A 24333-nucleotide genomic window follows, 5' to 3' on the forward strand; every position below is an offset into this window, starting at 1 on the left:
ATGGGGGAACTGGACTTCTGGCAGGTAGGCTCTGGCCTGACTGGAGTCGAGCATTGCTCCTATTTAAAAAAAAAAAAAATCTATCCTCTGTACTGGGATCAGAGTGGATATCTGCTTCTTTATCAACAGACCCAGCCCTAGACAAGTGACCTGTGTTGAACCTGAACTTGCAAATGGCCCTTGGTTAACCAGTTGTCAAGGCATGGATAGATCTGTATGCCTCGATGTCTCAAGTGAACCGCAACTACCGCCATACACTTTGTAAAAATCCTTGGGCAATGAAAGTCCAAAGATGGTGCGGTGAATTGGTAGTGGCGCTGGCCCACCATGAATCGAAGGACCCTTCTGTGTCCACAGAAGATGGAGATCTGGAAATAAGCGTCTTTTGGAGTGAGGGCAGAGTACCAATCTCCCGGATCCAGGGAGGAAATGATGGAGGACAGGGAGACCATGCAGAACTTCTCGACATGTTTGCTGAGGAGATGCAGGTCACTTTAGGATGGGCCTGAGGTCTCCCAATATTTCCTAATCCCAAAGGCGACCTCAGGCCCATCCTAAAGTGACCTGCATCTCCTCAGCAAACATGTCAATAAGTTCTGCATTGAGGAACTACCTCTATGGCCCTCACATGTCCAGGAGATGGCCTCTCCTGCACGAGGAGATGCTCGTGAGAAGGGTGTCTGAAGAGGGACAGGACTGGGAGATGACAGGGAGGGATGGATACATTCTGCAGTTTTCATCCAAGCGTCAAGGTGGAGAGCACCCAGTGGTCCAAAGTTATTTGGGACCATGAAATATGGAATGGAAATAAATGGTCAAAAACAAAAGGGCGGAGGGTTGGATCCTGGGCTAAGTCCAGTACACCGCCCTCAGGCATGCCTTCAAAAAGACCTATTTAGGGCCAGCTGGATAGGCCGAGGTGGAAGGTGCAGGCTGTCTTCATTTATAGCCCTTTCCTTTCTTCTTGAAGGGCTTGTGCCTAAGAGGTCCTGAGAACTTGTGAGGTGGTTGCGGCCGGAAGCCTTTTCTGGAGGCCAGGGGCACGTATAGGCCCAAAGATCGCAGCGAGGCCCTTGAGTCTTTCAGCCCATACAGATTGGCATCTGGCAGCTCGGAGAACAGGGCATTGCCCTTGATGGGGAGGTCTTAGACCGACTGCTGCACTTCTGGAGAAAAGAGAGCACTGCAGCCATGAGCTGTGCCGCATGGACACTGCCAAGGCCATTGACCTGGCCACCGAGTCAGCCTCATGCAAGGCAACTATGATGGCCAGGAATTCTTGCCTCGAATCCTGATGCAAGGAATCTTTAAATTTCATCACGGAGTCCCAGATATTATATCTATATCTCCCCAGCAATGCCTGCAGGTTGGAGATCCCAAGTTGGAGGCTGGCGGTCAAATAAGTTTTTCTTCCAAACAAGTCCAGCCTCCTTGTGTCCATATTTTTAGGTGTGGTGCTTGCCTGACCCTGTCTCTCCCGCTTATTTACAGCGGACACCAGCAGGGATCTGGGCGGTGGGTGAAAGTACATGTATTCATAACCCTAGGTCAGGACAGGATACTTTTTCTCTGCCCTTTTCGATGTTGGGAGCAGAGATGATGGGGTCTGCCCGAGTGCTTTGACTAGTTTCAGCACTCCTTCATGGACTGGTAGCGCAACCTTAGATGGGGCGCTGCAGCCAGAATACCCAAGAGGCTGTCTGTGGGCTCCTTCAGCTCCACTTCTAGCTCCAAATTCGAGATGACCTGTTTAAGGAGCTCTTGGTGAGCCTGAAAGTCGTCCAATGGGAGCGGGTGGGCAGGATCAGCCTCCATCTCATCTGGGGATGACGAGGACAATGCTAATGCTATGGGAGGGGCTGGAACCTCCTCTGTAACTGGGGTAGCTGCCTCTGGAATCGGAGCCTCAGTACTGGCATTGGAGTCCGAGTCGGACAACTGCAACTGCACAGGCGGCGCTGGGGCTCGCTTCTCAGATGTGGATAACTGATGGGAGTGGGGTCCTGGCATCAGGCAGAACCCCCAGGGGTTCCAATATTGGCAGTGTGTTGGCTACTTCCCTGATGGCCAGGTGCCCATTGCAGGAACAGTCCTGAAACCCAGTGTATAGGCCAAATGGTGTCTCTGTGGCCAGGGGATGGATTCCCCTTCCAATTCCAAGGCGGACTCCTCCCTCAGAGACCATGGGCGGGTTTGTCAGTGCTTCCCCCTGCCAGCTATGATGGGGAGTGACACTGGAGGGAAGGAGACTGGCATCGTGACTCCAGAGACTGATACTGCGAAGGCGGGAATCAGTGCTGAGATGGAGAATGCTGAGGAGTCTGGGATCGAGGAGCCAGCAACTGCCCACTGCGGCGGGCGCATGAAGGGTTTCCCTCCGGAGGAAGCCGCCTTCACCTACTCCGAGTTCAAAGGTTAGTCTTGCAATGTGAGCGGCATGGGGAGGGCCATCAGGTCCCTTGCCGCCTGAAATGCCACCGGTGTCAAAGGGGCTCTCAGGTGCAAGTCCCGAATGCTCCCAGATTTTGGTGGTGGTTCCCTCACTGGGCTCGGAGCCCTGAGATACTCCTGCGTGCAGCTCAGGAGAGGATAAGTGGCGCAGTATGGGTCCTGGCTCTGGCTCCCACCACTGCTTTCTTATCCTTCTTCAGTATGGGGGAGTGCCCTGGGATCATGTTCCATGATGGGACCACTAACTAATCTAACAACTAAGAACTAATAGGTAACTATATACAAGCGGAGACCAAAAACCACTAGGAACACTTGCAAGTGCAAGAGAGAAGGACATTCCAGCAACTATCGGTAAGAACTGTCCAGCAATGGGCGGTAAGAAGGAACTGAGAGGGCGTGGGGATGGCACTGTCCCTTATAACGATGCATGAGCGCAGGATTCCAGGGGGCACTACGCCCAGCACTACGAATACTATTGGGGAAAAATATCCGGCAGCTGTGCACATGGGCATGCACACACCTAACATGGAATTGACATGAGTAAGCACTCAAAGAAGAAAGTAAGCATCTCTGCTTAGAACAATCAAATCCAATTTAAGGTAATCAAACTGCAGAGCTCACAATTATTAAATCTCTATGACAACATCCGAGAACAATGTTTGGTTTAACAACTGTGTATTTTAAACAAAAGTTTGTCACAAGTAAAGGGTAAAATTTGCTCGTAGTCAATATCCACTGGCCTGATCAAGTGCTGTTGGAGTTATTCTGCCCATTCCAGCTTATATAGAGAGGTGGGTATCAAGAGTTTTGCTTGTTCTTGTTTTCTATCTTTTCTACCTCAGTTTTCTATAGCACCATAGTGTAATTTTTTTTTGTACTTGCTTGACAATTCCCCCTGCTGGCATGCTGAGGATACAACATAAGACATGATCTGATCCGCAGGCTGAATTATGTCAAAAAAGTATATTTATTCATTTTAAAACAAAAACAGCATGAGCTGGGGCTGGCAGAGCCGTGGAGAGCTACTAAAAAATCAAAATTACAAGTGTACAGACTGTAAACTCTTTTGAGGTGAAGACTTACTATGTTTGCACAGTACCATGCACAATAGGAGCTTGATCTAAGTGGGGTCTCTGGGAGCGATAATACAAACAATGATTTTACATTTTTTGTATATAGAAACCACTGCTCTGGCTCTGTACTACTAGAAAGTAGCCAGCAATCAATATGTTCCAACAATATAGGAACATATACCAACAACAGATAACCAGCCAATTAACAGGCAATTAGTGGTGAACTTGAAAAAGACTGCCAAAAGGACTTTTTTTAGTCTTTAAAAAAAATCCAAAACCCAAGCTAATATACATTGCCTATATGAAAATCATCCTAGAGAAATCCTAAAGTGTCTGTCTTAGACCAAAAAAGGGAATAGATTTTTAAAAGGGTGCGTAACACAGCAAAGAAGGAACAGCAGGATTAAAAAAGCTAATATCTATTCTTGATTACTTTGTTTACTGCATGGTTTGGCAACTTAAAACATGATGCTTTGCACTAATTTTTAAAAACAAAATTATAACACATATGGAGAAATCCAATATAGATTTAAATTAGCCACATATTTATTTACTGCAGCCAAAATAATGCAGGAACCTTATATCTGCTTAAAGTTGGACCAAAATTCTGCCCTCATTTACACCAGTGCAACTCCAATGCTTCATGCAGTAGTTGTAGGCCATCCCCAATATGTCTTTTTATGCATCTTCCAAAGATTCCCCCAAAACTTAAATCAATTCAGCCTGAAAATAAGGGCCTACAACTGATGGCATCAGAGAAGTATATACAGTTCAGGGACTGAACTTAAAAACCCAAATAACTGTTTTGTTTGGGCAGAAAGATAAAAGTTCTCTGCCCACCCACACACTACTGCTTCAAATGTATGAAGGGTACTACCCAAACACCCAACCTTGCTCCCACTGAAGTCAATAACTTCAACAGGAAGAGCAATAGGGTCCAAAATCAATACAAAATAAATTTAAGGTTGATACTGCAATCTCCTCATGTTCCAGTGTACATAAATATTGTAGCACACGGTATATTAAATCAACTACTTATCACACCCCTGCAATAAAAACCTACACTCCTTTTGTTCCTCTTGAAAGCACATTGATGAGAAACACTTTTCACTATTTAGGAAACGTAAATTGCATTTATAATTAAGTTGTTAACTAAAACAAAATTTTAAACCTCCTGCTAGCAGCTACAGTATTATTGGAAGTTGATGTCTGGGATTTTAAAGATCAGTGGTTTCTCTCCTGCTTTAAAGGCCAGTTAAAGAGCAGGAAAAAAATTGTTTATTAGCATTAAATATTATGCAGTAAAGATCTTCTCATTATTAATACTGTATTAAATTAGCACAGAAACCATCTCTTAATATTGTACTCCCCACAGATATATGCACCACAAAACATATCCTTTGACAAAAAGAAAAAAAAATTCTAATCAAAGTCACACAAGATACATAGTAAAATAGTCACAACAGGCAAGTACTTGGATAGTTACACACAAGCAGATGAAGTAGCCTTATTAATATACGTGTTTCTTCATTAGCTTCACAGATTTAATTTTAGACGGCACGTTTCTCAGGGCAGGGTCATGTCTTTTACTGGTCTTTAGAGCACGATGAATATATATGGTACTATACAGCCAGTAACCTTGTATAAATAGATAATAAACAGAACCGAGCCCCTTGGCTACTATCTATTTCCTTCCTAAAACGTGAACTGCAATTAAATCATACTATGGACTCATCATTTGACAAGTTTTACTTTTTAATTCCTAAAGTTTGTGCATTAATCTGCAACAGAACTTCTTAAAACCACCAAATTATTTTTCCCCATCCTCCAGAACATATTGATGTAACCATAAAATTATATTTCAAAACTGGTATTTAGAGGGGGGGGGGAAGTAACTAATCTGTGACCTTTTATAACATATTTAAAGGAGACTGTATTTATGTTTTATGCACATGGGAAGGTGAGTTTATTATAGAAACAGTGTCACATAACTGGCAGAATCCCCAATCATATCAAGTTCTGTAAAAGTGGAGATGTATCGAAGAGCAACACATGTATCTTGCTTCCAGCTCTGCAGCCAGAATGAGACTGGCATGAAAAGCAATAGTCAGTGTACTGTACTATTTATATACACCATGAGAAAATTCAGATTTGCAGAATGATTACAGGAAAAAAAATCTGTTAGAGTTTATCAAAAGTTGACAGAAAACAAGATAAAATACAAGCATGTGTAATGTTCAGTGACAGCTCCCAATCTGTAACTCTACAGACACAGAGAGCACCCATAGTCATAGGTTTGATTAGAATTCTTCTTGCTCTACCTGATCTTCAGTAGACTGAATGTAGCTCTGATCTCAGGAGTTTTCTCCCTACACAGAAGAACTAAACAAATGGACTGAAGAACAAAGATTCTTGCTTATCTCTTCAGACAAAAATCGGGGAGGGTAGCACTAAATGGCCATTCAGAGAGCATGCATAACGTCCTGATTCTATACTGGAAGTTTGCACTGAAGTGTGGCATCAACACATAACACAAGAAGTAGGGGTCACCAAATGAAATTAATAGGCAGCAGGTTTAAAAACAAACCAAAGGAAGTATTTCTTCACACAACACAGTCAACCTGTGGAATTCTTTGTCAGAGGATGTTGTGAAAACCAAGACTATAACTGTGTTCAAAAAAGAATTAGACAAATTCATGGAGGATAGGTCCATCAATGGCTATTAGCCAGGGTGGGTAGGGATGGTGTCCGTAGCCTCTGTTTGCCAGAAGCTGGGAACGGGCAACATGGGATGGATCACTTGATGATTGCCTATTCTGTTCATTCCCTCTGAAGCACGTTGCATTAGCCATTGTCGCAAGACAGTATACTGAGCTAGATGGACCTTTGAGCTGATCCAGTATGGCTGTTCTTATGTAATATTTTGCAATGATGCACCATCAAGATGCAAACAGTGAAGGTAAACAGTTACTCTTTCTAATTCCATTTGATGACAAAGTATTTCACCAGCTTTGTACACTGAGTAACAAATTTTTCAAAGTTTTCTAATCAACAAAAACACAAATTATTTTCTCTTTAGTTTCAACAGTGAGGTGAGTTTTGATATCAATATATTGCTCCTTATTTCCCCTCTATTCAGGATCCCTATTTACTTTTTTTTTTTTTTTTAAAAAGACTAACTATCAATGTTGTTATAATAGAGTGGAAGGGAATTGTGGGAGAGATTCAGAAAGATTTAGTTTGGACATCAGTCCAAACCAGGGGTCGGCAACGTTTGGCACGCGGCTCGCCAGGGTAAGCACCCTGGAGGGCCGGGCCAGCTTTATTTACCTGCTGACGCGGCAGGTTCGGCCAATCGCGGCCCCCACTGGCCGCGGTTCGCCATCCCGGGCCAATGGGGGCGGCGGGAAGCCGCGGCCAGCACATCACTCGCCCGCGCCACTTCTTGCCGCCCCCATTGGCCCGGGACAGCGAACCGCGGCCAGTGGGGGCCGTGATCGGCCGAACCTGCCGCGTCAGCAGGTAGATAAAACTGGCCCGGCCCGCCAGGGTGCTTACCCTGGCGAGCCGCGTGCCAAACATTGCCGACCCCTGGTCCAAACAGTATATGTATTGTTTTTATTGGTAACATTTATATATGTCCCCAGAATTCTGAATGAGTTAATTTGAACAAAAGAAAAAAAAACTAAAGTCAAAACCCAACATGGAACTTATTTTCAGCTAAATATGAAATAACTGTGCAAGTCTTGATCCAAGTTTGAGACATGGTGGTCCAGAGGTCTTAATGAATCTGCTGTAGTGCATTGACATGAGTATCATCTGAAGTTTATCTTTTAGAAATATCTCCCCTAAAATTCCAGGTGAGTACAAGAAAAGATATTCTCTAGGCACAAATGGACTAATGTTGGTGTGCTCCAGAGGAAGCCTAGACTAGGCTTTTTCTATGTCAAAGGGATAATCAGTGTTATGCAAGACCTTTGAAGGGCAAAGGAAGCAAACAGTGATCTTTGGAGCTTTCATGACCCCTCTGATAACAGAAAATAAATGCAAAATGCTCAGACTTTTAATGTATTGAAAGCATTTATATAATATTTAGTTATTTCTGCTACAACCTGATTTACAATAGATCTGACATATATGTTTGTTTGAACAATGCTGTAATACTGTGAGCATTTGAAGTACTGGTCCATCTTACATAAAATAATCAATTAAAAAAAATCTTGGTATAGTGATAAGGGAATACTTTGAGGCCTGAGGATCTTAAAGTCAAGCAATGTGAGGTACTAAATAATTCTACCTATTTTGTAAAGGTACTAGGAGGAAAAAGAGTTGCTACAATTTTCATGCAAAGAATTATATTCTTAAGGTATTTCTCTATTTCCCGATTTAATCACTTAATATCATAAACTAAGACAAATCAAGCCATATGAAATATTGAAGTCTATGTAACATAGCTTTCAGATTGTAATCCAAAAAGTTGTGTGTGTACTTGCCTAGCAAAACTTTGGCATCTTCCACATCAAAATCTCCATCTCCATCAGCATCATATAGCCCAAGCTTGCCTAAAATGCAAAAAAGAAGGGATAAGGATGAAGGACTTGAGTAAAATGCTTCCAAAGTAAAATGTTCAACATGTGTTCATTATATACAGTTGGTTGTATATATTTTTATATTTTAATACATTATTATTATTATTATTAACATTAACAATTTAGCCTCTCTCTGCTTAACTCAATTTTAGGTCATGCGTAAAACAGCAAAACCATACTGAGTACAACACATTCTCCAAATATGATTCTTACTGGTCGATATCTATTTCAATGCATAATTTCTTTAGTCTGTCACTCACAATAGCAAGTATATAATTCAATTAGAAATTGTGCACTTTATCTGAATGTATTGAATTCAAAGCTAGCCGTGTAAAAACGAGCAATCTGAAAGGGTGTAATCAACCAAATTTATGCAATCATATAATCACTATTTCTTTTTTCTTTCTTCATACTGACTGCTATTCTAGACATTTCCCATATATAAAAAAGTTATCCGACAGTTAAAATTATGGTAGACTGGTTTCACTATTGGGTTAATGGATCAGAAGCAGCCCATATCCCACAAAAAGTGTAAAAGAATTCACAGACATTTCACCGATGGCTACATATGTTTACTATAGCTAAGAAACTAATCATCATCCAGGGCATATCATCACCACCAGTCATGAGCCCTGGTATACATGGCTAAGCAAAAGCAACATGTCATAAATGGTAGCTGACTTAATCAGTAAAATCTAGTAAGGATTTTTAATACATCATCAAAACATTAGAGGTCTTGCTTTTCTTTTATTTCAGCCACAGTAGCTCTAGCAGCCATAGAGCTAACACTCAGGGGATCGTAGTCTCTTTTAGAAAATAAAGTATTACCTAAAACTATGTCATCTAAAAGTAGATGTTTCCTGGGATCAACAAAGGAATTAGTAGGTCATTTAATACTTAATTAGTTTTTGATAATCTCAATATCATGGCAAAACTCAAGCCTGACTCACAATGCTGTAAGATCATGGGGAGGAGTTGTAAAATTTAGCGGTTATCACAGCTTATCAGTTTATCGTGAGCATGCCATTGCTTGTTTCCTTTAGGAAAGAACTGTCACCAACCACTAAAACCGTGGCAAAATTTCTACAAAAAACAAAAAACAAAAACAAAATGTAACCACTATTTTCCTGTTCTCCACAAAAAATAATCCTACAGAAAATATTTTAATAAACTAAAATATAGTTTAGAAAATAAGACAGTTTGGTGGAAGCTGAATTCCAGGAACAGGTCCAGAGTAGACAAAGTAAGCCACCACTACTCTGTTGCAACAATGAAATCTAAATTATTGCTGTTGATTTTCAGGTTAAAGTACATAGTTAGAAATTCTGTAACATTCAGCTAGTAAAGAAGAATTGCATTTTCTCCAAGAATAGGAAGAAAAGTCAGAAATAATAGAATGCCGGAGTCTTTCATTTGAATTATGACTGAAGGAAAGAAACAATTTTTTAAAAATTAAAATAAAAAGAGTAAAGCAGAATATGATTAGCATAAGATTTTAATCCCAGGGAGAGTGAAGGAAGTTTGTTTCCCAATAGCCTACCTTGAAGTACCTCTGACAAGTTATAACGGAAGTCCTTTGCTTTGGCTGCATGCATGGTAAAAATACAAAAACCATTATTTGCATCATCAGACCCTGATCAGGTTTTAAATCAGATGCTTGAACCTTACAGTTCAAGTATAATATTCTCCTAGATTCACCTGCATCAAAGATCAAGGACAAACTAACAAAGCATCTGCATGTGTAATGTCAGGTGAACCCTGGACAGATTTCTTAGCGCCTAACAAATATGAAGTTCTTTTTTTTTTTTTTTTTTTAAACACTATTGGAACTATGAATTTTAAACATGATACACAAAGCACAGTATGCATCCTATCATACCTGGAGTCCACTGACATTTATCTTGTAAAAATAATACATTTGAAAATATATGTACAGTAGTTAATTTACAAATTGGTGATGTGCTCCCATCTATCTGAAGGCAAGATTAAATCTTCAGTCTTTCTTCCTGAAAATCGGAAAATGCTTCTATTCAATGAATGAAGATACACGTAGCACATTTTCTGACATACTAAATTATACATATTAAGACATGAAAGTTCTTACCTAGAACTTCTTCATAATCTACAAGTTCAAACCAAACAACTGCTACTGATGTCCAAACTCCCAGCAGTGCTATTACCATAAACCAGGTGAAAAAGGAGCTTCCAGAGAGGCCTTCTTTCTTCCCATTCTTGTTTCCTCCATGCTTTGTCTCTGTTAAAGTAAGATGTGTAAACATGGAAACTGGATTACTATTAGAAGGCATAATATTTTATTATAAAAGTATGCACGTTTTTACAAATTGTGCTTCGTACAGTAGTACGAAGTGCTCAATAACCTTTGTAAGGCTGTTTACACTACAAGCACTACAGTGGCACAACTGCAGCTATACCACTATAGCATTACAGCGTAGACATTTGCTACAGCAACAGAAAGGGTTTTTCCCAATCACTGTAGTAAATCCACCCCCTGGAAAGGCAGTAGCTAGGTTGATGGAAAAATTCATCTGTTGACCTAGCAGTTTTCTGGGCTCAGTACCAGGGCTTAACCCCAAGTGACAGATAGTTTGACATAAGTTTTAGACCAGTGTAAGTTTTCGATCAGGTTTAAGTTACTTTCACTACTATTATCTCCTTTATTAGTAGTAGTAATTGTAATAGACTTCCAGGGTTTGCATACGCAGGCAAAAAGTGTGTTTTTTAAATGAGTGAAGCTAATGTGATTGAACATCCACCTCCTTAATGCCAGTATATACACAGTTTAACTCCTTTTAGATGGTTTAAATTGGTTGTATTGTTTCCTAGGCTCCCACCAAAGTGACAATATGACCAGATCAAAGGATCTAAGAGGTGTTAAATCAGATCTACACTGGTTTAAAGGGGATTTTCAATCTAGTTAAGATAAATTGACTGAGGTAACTCATTTTAAAAAAACCACACCATTGTCATGTATGTAGACAGAGCTCAAATGCTAGAACACATTACAGGTTTTGATCTGGAACTCAGACACCTTGTTGTTCCCTTCTCTACTACTCAAAAAGGATGAGGCAAATGATGGATTTTATCCATTTGCCAAAAGTTTCTAAAGCCTTCATGTTAAAAACAGAGTTAGTGTATTATGTACTCAAAGGGCTAAACTGTAAAATTACAATCTGGTACGAGCTTCCCTCTATTAAGGGCAGAGAAAGAAATGTGACTCTCAGCATCAACATTTCTCCCCTGCTTCCCCCTTGCTCTAGCGAAAAGTTTACTTCAAACATTTTCATACAGCAGTTTACTCCCTGCTGTGTACCTAGCCAACAATTCTTGCTGGCAAGCGATGGCAGACCCAGTGCTATTCCTACTCCCCACCCACTTCTCACAGAAGAATCAGACAGGTAGTCCCTGCTCTCCAGTCTTAATCTTGCAGACAGTCATAATCTAAGCAGGAGAACAACCTACTCCTTGCATTGCTGAGTTAAGACTTGGTTAATACAGCCCATAGTGTTTAAAGAGTAATTACAGACCTTAATGTATCCAGAGCACAAATCTTTGGGAACTGTTCCCTGAAAACAAACTGAAGACAGTATTTCAGCTAACATGCTAAGCAGAAATAATTTAGGCATAAATTAATGGAAGGAGTAGGCCACTTCCATGAAGGAAGCTAGAACCTCCTAAAATTGAATATGCCTTAACACACAGACTTAAACCCTTTTGGAAGGCTTCATAAAAAGTGCCACTCAGCAACCCAAGATCCTACTTTGAATCAATCTACATTCCCTGAAGCACAGATCATCCCGTTCAAGGACTCAATTTCTACTGAAAATGGTTAAAAAAGTCAAGCATTCGGGGGGGCGGGGAATCAACCTGGATAAAGTACTGAGGAGGAACTCCAATACTGACTAACCAAAGTTCAATTTTTCTGTGGAAGAGAAAGCACAGCTAGCAGACTTCTCAAAACAACTCCAGAAAAATGATTATCTGAAGGTAGACTTGTAAAAGGTTAAACGGTTAACAGGTAAGCAATAGCTTACCATTAACTGACCTTAACCGTTAACCTCTGCGTCCACTGCACCAGGTCGGCCGGAGGGACCCCCGATCCCCGCTGCGCCAGGCCGGCTGGAGGGACCTTGGTTAACGGCTAACTGGTTAAACGATCTAATTTTAATGGTTTAACTGGTTAACTTTATTAACTAATAGTTGAGTCTTTATTTGAAGCAACATCCATTAACAGCTCTCATTCATCTGAACTATGGTCCTGAAAGCACAGAATTCATCAATGCTCTTGATGTATTAGGAGAATATCTTAAACCTTCAAGATGTTTCTTGGAGACATTAAATTTACATTTAAAGTTACAATGAAAAAAATCCAGCTAAAAATAAGAAAGCTCATGAATTATTTTAAAAATAAAAGTAAAAATACCAAAAAACATTAGCCACATTTTTTAAAAGAACACACACCACGTTATAAACGTAAATAAAATGAACAGAATAATCAAGTTTTTTCCTGGATTTTCTCACAGGTGAAGGGAGTCGGCCAATACAATTAATGAGAAGGAAAAGGAACTAGTGATTATTTAGATGTGTAACGTGCATGCACTTCAAACCCACCAGGGAAAAGTAAAAACTTTACAAAAGGGTATTATAATCAAACAATACAGCTGCTAAGTTATTGTAATGGCTCAACTTTTCAGAGGTTGCCAGACAATGGAGTTAACCCAAATAGTTTAGGCCAAATCTTTACCTAATTAAAAAGATGTTATATGTTTTTCAAATACAAAGAATATTTAAGCATCATTAATGTACTGTGATTTAGATTTGTGTTTAATATCAGTATTATCATATTAAGTCTAATCAAATATTTGTTTGCCATCTCTAGTAGGATTAATTAGGCAAAACTAGACCTAAATGATCACAAGTTTAAAAAAAAAAAAAGCAGCACACTAAAAGGTAGTAGCCCTAGATAAGGGTAGAGGAAGTAGGGACAGTGGTGGCCTCTTTAGCTGACTTACATGAGAGAGGGACAGGGGAAGTCAGCGCAGAAGGGCTTCCAGTCCCTCCTTGTTGTCAGGATCACAGACATACTAAGCTAATCTTTCACCATATTCATTGCATCATATGCAGAGTAAAGACAGTCACAAAAACAGCTGCCTTAGCTCAGTTGTTACTGATGCAATATTTATAGTGGGGAAAAAATTCTATTTAATATTGGTCCTAGAAGCACAGATTATAAGAACAAAAAAGAAGTACAGAATTCTGTTTCTTTGACATTCTAACCATAACATTCCCCTAGTATGGTGTTTCCAATAATCTTTAGAAAAAGATTAGGACGGTTTAACCTCATGCTTGGACATGTGAGTATAGTTCAATACACTAGTGATTACTGGTTAAATTCACCAGGGAAGGTTGCAGGCAAAGATAAACAATGTGTTGTAATATATTCAGCAAATATTACAAATCACAGAAAAAAAATGAGGAATTAAAAAAAAATCCCTGGCTAAGAAGTTACTGAATGTTTACAGAGAGCATAGATAAATATGCCATTATATAAGTTAAGCCACCACACATGCAACTCTTACAAGTACATAATCACAATTATGTTTCATAAGAACAGTTTATATTAAATGGGTGTTTTAAAAGAAGTCTGTGACAAAGATCGTATATTGTATCATTAAAGAAAACTATTTGTATTTGCATAAGCAAATATAGCAGGATTCTATTTTACACTTCCATTTTTCTATACCCTTTTCTCTCGTGGCACTTTCTTTACCACTATGTGTCTCTGGAAAAAGGACTGTGTACCATAGACAACAAGACAGGACATCTAAATAATAGTTTTTTTTAATTAAATAAGTAACCTAATATTACTGCTGCACACTTCCACTTCTAAAAAACAGTTTTATCCAAGTCTCGCAGAATCGGATCCTACAACAAACATCATCCGTTACAAGTGTAGCTTCCATTTGCAAGCTTTGACTCCCAACCTCTAAGTGCTTTGAACAATTTTGCTATACAGAACTCCAACAAAACAGATCTGCTCTAACTTGCAACAATTTTTTTTAAAAGCAAATGTTAAATTTGTCATCATAAGATTCATTCATCATTTGCAGAGGCAAACATACATATACAGAGTCAGAGCTAAAAGCTAGTTAACCATTAAGGAATACTAACTCTAGATTTGAACTCATTCCAGGGAGTTAATTCAACTTTGAAGTCCTTTCTCTGCACATATCAGCTATGCAGAAAGTAGGTCAGTTTCCATATCTGGTAAGCCTTTGCTTACCCTGCCATATGTCTTTATACAGATACCATAAGTGTCTTAAACTGCATAATACTCTCTTCAATAACAAATGTTAACCTACTGGTTATGACTGGTTTCTATGAATAAAGAGGTTATATGGGAACAAATTTGTTCATTTACCTATGGTTCTTAATATGTTCGGAAATTTGCTCTACCTTAAATAAATAAATAAAGTAAACAAACAAACCAACAGCATGTTCAAGTGAAACCTTCACATGTAAAAAATATTCCTCCCATTTCAATAGGAATATTATGCTAAAAAACTATGTTGAGTATGACTGACCATCTGCCATAAAACCTAGGAAAAAAGAGCTCTACTTCAGAATTCATTTAAATAGCAAAAATAAAACAGTTTGTGATGCAGAGCAAAATAGTAAACTGAATCCAAAGCACCCACATACTACAATAAGCTGGTTATTCTGTTGAGCACAAAAAACAGACACAGTCAAATCACAATCATGCATTTTTTTGGTTAGTTTCTGCCAAAGGTTAGAATTATACCTGAATCTTCAGCCATGGCATTAGTGTCCCTTATCCATGGATAAAATAAGTATATTGGAGTCCAAAATCAACATCCAAGTGGAACAAGGAACGAGTTACCCTCAATCTAGTCTTGCAACAGTGGTTAAAAAAAGAAAGTTTAATAAAGCTAACTCAGCTAGAACCTGAAACTGGACCTGACTGCAAACTCTCTCTAAAGCTATTTTTAGAGCAATCATCTTCACAAGCTACAGGCTTTTAAGCACTCATATGGAAATCCAGTGCTGACGACAATCAAATTTACTCCCTCCTCTTAACAAAGCATTCTGGATAGTTGGTCCTTTCTCCTCCCTTAATCCCTGAACACCAAGCATACCAGGCAAATGAAACAGAACAAACTGTGCTGCTGTATTTTTTGTAATAAGTCATGCCTCAATGCCTGAGTTGTAAGGGCATTAGATCCAGCAGTATAAACTAAAACAAAAGTCTGGACCCAGAGTTTATCTGTGTAGCATTTTTCAAGCTAGCCTTCACCCAAGAAACTTGCATTGGAAAATAAACTATTTACTAAGGATGTTAGGAAAAAGTGTATTTGAAACTTGTTGCTGTCCACATTAAGGATAAAACACAGCTAAATAACTACAAATGAAAAATTTTCTTAAAACATGACTACTAACATCATCCAGGAATTCATATTTATTCTCAGAGTAACTTCCAGATATTTCAACGGCACCTCAACTTCGCCTCTAGTATTCTTAATTTGGGTCAGGGCTATTGGCCATTTTGCATTAGCAAAAAGGAATGAAAATTGGCTTCAGTCCCAAAATGACTTCTCAAACTCAGCAGCATAAACATTACATACATACATACATACATACATACATACATACAGTTTTTTTACTTATTAAATGAGCATTTTCCTACAAAGCCCATGTTGATTTTACCAAGGGTAACCACATCATCTCCCTAGAAGCATAACATTTCTAAATTAATGTGGCACAATCAAATATAGGGGCATCCTTCACCTCCTTTTCAGTTCTGAAAACCTGCACATGACTGTTACCATTTAAAATTAAACCGATTCAGTGGTGACCAACATCCACAGTGGTGCTCTGATAGAAAAACTGGATAACTGTGACAATGCTACATTCTATATATTTAATCCTCAACTCCCTTCATCCTCAAAAGCTCTCTTTAGGTCACAATGCTTTCCCTATGCTGAGAAAACAACAGTAGCCATATAGTGGAGCCTATACTATAGACAGGGATATGGCTATTTTTTAAAATCACCAAATATGGCAACAGCAAATACAGTATTACTGCCTTGTAGAATATAAACATACTTGCTCTGTTTTTGTTGATTAGAAACCATAATCCCCAAAATACAGCTGCAAATAATTCACAACACTAGAGAGGAAAATAAGGTGTTAATGGGAGATATTGCTTATTAAATGATCATAGTAAATCACAAAAACGTTTTTAAACACGTGTAGAGAAACCATAATCAACTAAATTTAAAAATCAGATCATCCAACTAAAAATTTCTTCAAAGCCCCCCCCTTTTTTTGTTTTTGTTTGTTTGTTTGTTTTTTTAAAAGAAGGCATAACCAAACACAAATTTTAAAAACTTTGCATCTACTCTGACTTGGCAGTGCTCAGTGAATACAACTTGTGATTCAAGTACAATAAAATAGGAAGTGAATTCAAATAATAGGGAAAAGACACAGAATAGGTGGTGGAGACAGTGGCCATATAACAGGGGCCATGTAAGGTAATTACTATGTATAGTCTATCACACACAGATACCTGAAAATGCTGTTTTGACAACTATAAGCATACACTATGATTCAGTGTTTCTCAAATGCGGCCACCAGGGGCTTTTCTTGTGGCCACAGCCTCCTGGGCAGTGATTGAGGGGTGCAGGGGGGAAGCAGCAGAGCCACAAATGCCTGTGAGAGTTCCCCACCTTCCCAGGAGTGGTGAGGTTCAAGCTTCTGGCTTCAGCTGTGGGGTGGTGGGCTCTGTTCTCCGGTCACGCAGCAACAGGCTCCATCCTATGGCTGCAGGGCTTCGGGCTCTGGCCCCGTCTAGGGTCACCACCCCATCGCCTCTGGCCCCTGCTGCTGCCCCTGGCCCACTCCGCTTCCCTACCCACCTCCCAATCCAAGGCTTAATTTGTCCTCCAGCTTACCAGGGCTGAATAAGTCTGTTACAAATATCACTTTTCACATGTTTGTTAGTATCACTTTTCACTGCCTCCTAGCTAGCAAGACTGCTGTTATGAAAAGTGATATTAACATAAAAATATCACCTTTAATAGAAACAGACTTACTAGGTAGCAAGTCACTAAAAAAAAAAAAAAAAAAAAAAAAAAAAAAAAAAAAAAAAAAAAAAAATAAAAAAAAAAAAAAAAAAAAAAAAAAAAAAAAAAAAAAAAAAAAAAAAGCAAGCAAAAAACAGATAAGAACATGCAAAGCACTGCATCTCTGTGTTTCCATTCTGTTTAGATCCAGTAAACAATGCAGACAACTGTATGTTATTTTGATTACTGAGTCGGCAAAAAACCCTACATAAATAAATTACACTGATTTGGACCTGTATATGTACATATTTATTTGTTTTTCCTAAAGTATTTTAGGAAAAATTGTCAGAGCGGACACCACAAAACTTGGTGGCTGCACTCTGAAGCCACCAAATTTTTTGTTGCGAGAACCCCTGCACTATGTGGTTTTGTATAAAGCTTTCAGTCTGCTATCATACAAGGTTAATCAGGGGTTCAGAGAAGGTGGACATATAGAACCTAGTTAGATTAGATAACAGTGGTATGCAAGAAAAGGTAACTAAAGAAAGCTCATTCTTCTCTTATTTGACTTTCAAGTAGATTTTCTATTGAAGACGTTCCTATGAAAAATGATAGTTAGCAGATGGGAGAGCAATTTCAGAGATATATGGTCTCCAATACTCAGTTACCAAAGCAACTGACAACTTTTACACAGACTTCATCTACCTAGTCTTCATAATTGAACACTTTGGTAGACCAATAGCATCCTACTCTTTCTACCAACTTTTTTTGTTCCATGTCTGAATCTTTCATCCTGCTCTGCTGGATTACTGTTTTGCACCAGTATATTAATTTTACAGCTATTTTCTGTGTATATACACAAGAAAATGTCCCTTAGTCATACTTTAGCCATTCTTAGCTAGAATGCTTCCTTGTCATAAAGCTGTGATAATCTTGGGAGTGTTATATCACTATCAATAGCTATTAATTATAACTAGGTAGGTTATTTAAAAAAAAAATCTAAGTCTTACTTGTATACTTACTATAAATAATTTACTAATCAATCATTTACTATAACATGGCAATATTAATACAGGACTATGGGATGTGTCCTATTTGTTACAGGCCAGGGTCTTCTCCCTACAACACACAAAGGGTACGTCTACACTTACATCCGGACCCGGATGTAAGCAATCGATGTTCTGAGTTCGATTTATCGCGTCTGGTTAAGATGCGATAAATCGATCCCGGAAGTGCTCGCCGTCGACGCTGGTACTCCAGCTCGGCGAGCGGAGTACGCATCGACGGGGGAGCCTTCCTGCCGCGTCTGGACCGCGGTAAGTTCGGACTAAGGTACTTTGAATTCAGCTACGTTATTAACGTAGCTGAATTTGCGTACCTTAGTCCGAAGTGGGGGGGGGTTAGTGTAGACCAGGCCAAACTGAGAATTTCCTAAACTCAAAGAAAGGGTTAGCCTGCTCTATGCTAATACCAATCACTTCACTCAATTCCTATGCATAGTGGGGTATTTGTGTATGTTAAGAAAAACACACCAGAGAAGAAAAATACATTTTTCATGAGCAAAATACACTGTACTGCTAGTATGGGTCTAACAAACAGTACAGTAACTCCTCACTTAAAGTCATCCCGGTTAACATTGTTTCGTTTCTGATCAATTAGGGAACATGCTTGTTTAAAGTTGCGCAATGCTCCCTTATAACGTTGTTTGGCAGCTTTGGCCACTGCTTTCAGAAAGCGCAGCCTGTTGCAGATAGCTGATGGGGGCTTGGAATCAGGGTGGGCCGGTAGCCCCCTTATCAACTCCCCACTCCCGTAAGTTCCCTGTGCTGCAGCCACCCAGCAGACTGTCAATTGCCAGCAGTTCAGCTGTCCCTTCCCCCACTGCCATGTGCTGCTCCTGCCCTCTGCCTTGGAGCTGCTCCTGGGAGCCTACTGCTTGCTGTGCAGAGGTGGGGTGAAGAGCAGTGCTAATGTCAGGGTGTCCCTCCAACCCCCCACTCCTGCCCCCCTGCTTACCCCATCTCCAGAGAGCAAGGGGGACACACAACAGGGCTCAGGACAGAGGGAGCTTGCTGGTAGCAGCTGCTGTTTCAACTTGCTGATCTACTTAAAAAGGCAATGTACTTAGAGTGGGGTCAGCGTACTTAAAGGGGCAATGCACATCTCTCTCATACACACAGGGGGTGTGTGTCTGTTTGTCTGCCATGCTGTCTCCCCTCCCTCCATTTGTGCTGCCTTGTAGAGTTTGAGGCTACTTTAACAACAATGTGTTAACCCTTGAGGCCTCAGCCGAGTGCTAGATCATCATTTAGCAGTAAGGCATTCCCTGGGAAATATCCCTCCCTCTGACTTCACCACCTCAACCAAGCTTCACAATCATCATTGCTGTGTATAGTATTAAATTGTTTAAAACGTATAGTTAGAGTGTGTGTGTGTGTGTGTGTGTGTGTGTGTGTGTGTGTGTGTGTGTCATTATTATTATATGTCTTTTGTCTGGTGAAAAATTTTTCCCTGGAACCTAACCCCCACCCCCCCATTTACATTAATTCTTATGGGGAAAATGGATTTGTTTAACATCATTTTGCTTAAAAGTCGCATTTTTCAGGAACATAACTACAACATTAAGCGAGGGGTTACTGTACTTTATTCAGAGGATAGACAAGGATTAGATGGATCCAGGTGAAGTGGAAATGAAAGGAAGAGGGGGAAATGCATAAAGGAAATGATGAAAGCTGACCTGCAACAGGTATCTCTTAGTGTTTTGACAGAAATACTACCTTCAGTACTATACAAATCCTGCATTACAAAAGGCAAGTTTGACCACTCCTCTCAATTCCCCAGCACCATGGGCATCTGCAGAGTCCCTGGCTGGATTCTATATTGCAAAATGAAACATCTTTGAGAAGCACTTTTGGAGCCAGCCCACAACTAGACTGGTGGGACTAGATCGTCTTCAAGACCTTGAACAGCAGCAGCCATAAGGCTTCAGTTGTGCTCTGAGCCTATTCAGCAATTGTCACAGGCAACCAAACCTTTGGCCGATAGACCTTTGATGAAGATCCCAACCATAGAGAAAAAGGAATTGTTCTGAAAAGCAAGTGGATGTTTGTAAGACACTGCTATCTTATTTTCCCATATGGCTATCCAAGCCGTCTCAGAGATTGGAGAGGGTAGTTAGCTAACAAAGTGCCAAGGAAATGTTTTCCCAGATTAAGATTTACTAAATGAGCATTTCGATGACATTTCTGTAGATGACTGGGATAAAGTTTGAGCGAAAATAAACAAAATATTAAGCTAGCCACCTTGATGCAACTGCACCTCAACAGGGATACATAATTGTGGTTAGTCCCATGAGAAATTAATTGCCTTGCAAGTCCTTGCATTCTGCTGTTTGAAATGTACTCAGCTTAGCTCAACAGCAAGCACAGCAGGGGTTTCTTGACCTCAATCTTAGAATAGATTTGAGTGATGCTAGGACTTCTGATGTTGCTGAAAACTGTTAATAAGCCCACTTTTGGTAAGGATCCCTAAATAAAGGCAGAAGTTCCTCACTCTTCCAAGAAGAGGGCTCCACCGAAGACAGGCCAACTCTTCCCTCCTATGTCCTTTTCTATGTTGGCAGTCTCAACAGAGGTGCCAAGGCCCGAATGGCCATAGAAACTGAACTAATCTGCCTCCACAGAGATGTTACATTCAGGTCAGTCTTGAGAAACATAGGAAAAGTTGGCATAGTAGCTTTGGTCTTGTGTCCATCCTCTGGCTAGACAATTTGTTTCCGGGTCTGTCATTTCAGTATAAACAAGCATCATAAATCACTGAATTTCTTTTATATTAAATGTGATGTTAAACTGAATAGACCTGTATTTAAATGACGTTTCAATCCCTGGTTTGGCAATGTCGACATCACATTTCCCATGAAATTCATTTCTGTATAGATCTTTTAAAGTCAAATGCTTTTTAAAAAAACTCAAATTCAAATTATTTATATGATTCTCTATATTAGCACTATTTACATCACTTGCATAAGCATTTCTATTTTACATGTTTTTTCAGAGTTCAGTTGGCCATAAAAATTACCTCTGTGCTATATATTAGCCTAGTACATCTTAATCTTGGGGGAAAAAAGGATTTTTTTTTTTTTTTTTAAACCTGAAGTAGTGCTTTTGGCTGGTCAAGCATACCAAAAGGTATTGCTCTAAAGACTTCCGTTACACTTCAAACTATAAAATTTGCTTGACTGTAGACAACTTTAAGCTACAAAATTTGCTAGCACTCACTGTCTAAGGATTACTGTTATTTGAGTGAAAATAAAGGTATTAACAAGGTAAATGTCGGCTATAAAAGATAAGTATTTTCACTGCATGTGGTAACTGTCCTTAATGTGTAGACATAAATTAAAGCTTTAAAGTCTCCAGCCAAGCTGCTCTAGTCTATAGATAAATACACCTTTTCAGGATAATTCTTTTAAACATTATATGGTCCAGAATTGCTCCTTTTCATTAAATAGGAGGGACTTGAATGCAAACACAGGCAAGTGGAAATTACAAAAAGCAGTAGAAAGAAAAAAGAAAAAAGTATTAAATAACAACCTTTTCCAATTAGTGTAACATTAAAATTGGCATATAGAACACAGTTCCTCAGTAAGAGTAACTACATAGACTACAGAGAGAAGGTTAGAGTGGACTTAAAAAAATGAAAAGGCAAAAAAAGATTAAAAAAACCAAGAATTGTATAAAATGAGCACAGGGAAGAAAAAAAAATACAGCAATAATAAAGTTGTTCAAACAATGCCAGTATTAAACACTAATTGAGTTGAATTTGTGGTAGTGCAATGGTGAAAGATTTCCCAAAAAGTCTAACGCAGGCAAGGCCTAATGTCACTCAGCATGTATGTTAGTTTTCATTTCTCTCTAACCAAGCTTTCCACTGGCATGAACAAAACCAGTGAAAATTTGTCAATAGTATAAACACAATCTATTTAGATTTTTACATACAAAAAGATGTCAGCTCTGTAACACAAACAAACAATGTTGGGGCCCAATATACAAGGAAAGCCGACAGCAACCTTGCTATTTAGGTTGCCTAAATTTTTCCATTATACATTTTCCATGCTTCCCCACCCCCCGCCCCTTCCCCAAATAAAGTTCTCACTCCACCATTGTCTGCAGAAGGCCTCTGAAATTTGGTGATAATAGCCCCAGTGTCAGGGAGGTTATACACTAATACATATACTCATGCTTTAAAAACTTCTCAATCACATATTTACATGGTTTACTTGATAAACAGAGCTCTAAAGATGCTGTTCTAGTGTCAAGTAAAACATGCACATTTTAAACATTATTTTGTTCTTTAAAAATTGCACATAGCATGTTGCTTGAGAAGCAATAAAAGCACAGAAATGTAGAGTTAAGGCTGATATTTATCCTTAACTTTTTCTATTGTGCCTCTTTCCTTAACCCCAAACAATGCAGAAACAAAGGAAGAAATAACCTTTCAGTATTGAATTTCCAAACTGTCTTGGGTTCCTGCACAAATTTCATTTCTGTAGGCTTTTTTTTTTTTTTAAATATATATAAATAATTAATTTCTGAGTCCTTTAGGCAAACAAGATCACTTGTGTACATATTGCAACTGCTTTATAAAATGCTATCTTTGAAATTTTCAAAATACGTTTACATCACATTGACGGCAATAATCACAGCTCAGTGTTTACATGTTAATGTTTTAGAAACACAATGTCCAGTGAGTCTTTGGAGCTACAGTTCATGTATAGATTTTTTTTTTTTTTAAATCAACGTAAATTAGATAAAGATTTGCTTTTCAACCACAAAATTCTTCATGAGAAAAGGATAAATTTTCTGTTCTTCACAGCATTGAGGAAATCTCATTGTTTATCATCCTGATTTATACTTGCTTTTTAATGAGTTTATAAACGTATTTAAGATTGGGTTGTGTACTTTAAATTGTTAGTTCTACATGTTGCATTTTATAAAATCTAGCCAATACAATTGCAAAGGTATCTACAGTAAAAACCATGTTATCCAGCACTTTACCAACCAGAAAGCTCTAGTAACTGGCATTTCCCTCCCATGCCCCACACTCCCTTCTGTGCCCCAACCCCCAGCCTCCTCCTGCACCCAAACTCCCTCCCTCTTAGTTAACTGGAATTTTTGACTTACTAGCACCCCCATTCCCCCAACATGCTGGATAACAAAGCTTTTACTGTATTTAGATTTCCTCCCACAAGGAGTTTACAAATCAAGAGCTTACAAATTAGATAAGAAAAGATAGGTATAGAGGGAGAAAAAGTGAGAAGAGAAGTGAGAGTAAAAGAACTTAGAACACATAATTTAAGGAAAAGGATTAAGATAACAGGAACTGACATACTGGATCACAACAGTGTTTGATCCAGTCCATAATCCAGTCTCTGACCATAACTAGCACCTGCTTCAGAAAAAGGTGTAGAAACCTGCAGTAAGCAGTTATGGAATAGCTTCTTAACTTTAGAGGTTTATTTATGCAGTGAAGCCTGAACATTTCTCTCTCTTCCAAAACTTGTTTTTTAAATCCTTACTGTTAAAAAGGGGGTGCTGGAAGATAAAAATAGACATTGGAAACAACGCAAGAAAAGATAAATCACGATCTACTATAGACACAGAAAAAGGAGTAAAACCTGAAAGGAAAAGACATCACAAAAGCATGGATGACGTGGTAATTTACATTTTTAATACATAAAATTAAAAGGACAGTGTTAGAATTAAGTGCAGTACTTGTGTTCACTGTGTACAAATACACAACTTTTATTCCTTTTAATGCCTAGACACTGGCAATTCCAGAAGCCCTTGGGGACCCGGCCCTAGCCAGGGTTCTCAAGGTCTTATTATTGTTTGTATTATCATAGCACATAGGAACATCAGTCATGGACCAAGACGTCATTGTGCTAGGCTCTGTACAAAGAGGGAACAAAAAGATGGCCACCACCCCAAAGAGCTTTTAATTAAAGTAGAAGACAAGAGACAGATGGATATAGAGAGATAGATGGGAAGTACAATAAACAGTAGACAATATTTGTTAGCATGATTGGTAGAGGTCTCAGCACACCAGAAGCCTAGCTATTGT

The 24333-nt window shown here is 39.1% G+C and overlaps 1 protein-coding gene across 1 annotated transcript in view; it reads right to left on the bottom strand.

Annotated features, from left to right (window-relative positions):
- ASPH (aspartate beta-hydroxylase) overlaps nt 1–15154 on the bottom strand; it is a 167513-nt gene extending 152359 nt beyond the window's left edge. The window contains exons 1-4 of the mRNA XM_026662251.2: nt 14934–15154; nt 10218–10367; nt 9654–9698; nt 8018–8086 (exon numbers count right to left, since the gene is read on the bottom strand). Coding sequence (XP_026518036.2) covers nt 8018–8086; nt 9654–9698; nt 10218–10367; nt 14934–14949 — 280 coding nt within the window. The 5' untranslated portion in view covers nt 14950–15154. The remainder of the gene's footprint in view (nt 1–8017; nt 8087–9653; nt 9699–10217; nt 10368–14933) is intronic.
- Between the last annotated feature and the right edge of the window lie 9179 nt (nt 15155–24333).

The sequence above is a fragment of the Terrapene carolina genome, unplaced genomic scaffold (assembly GCF_002925995.2).
Source record: "Terrapene carolina triunguis isolate 2854851 unplaced genomic scaffold, T_m_triunguis-2.0 Scaffold58, whole genome shotgun sequence".
NCBI classification, from domain to species: domain Eukaryota; kingdom Metazoa; phylum Chordata; order Testudines; family Emydidae; genus Terrapene; species Terrapene triunguis.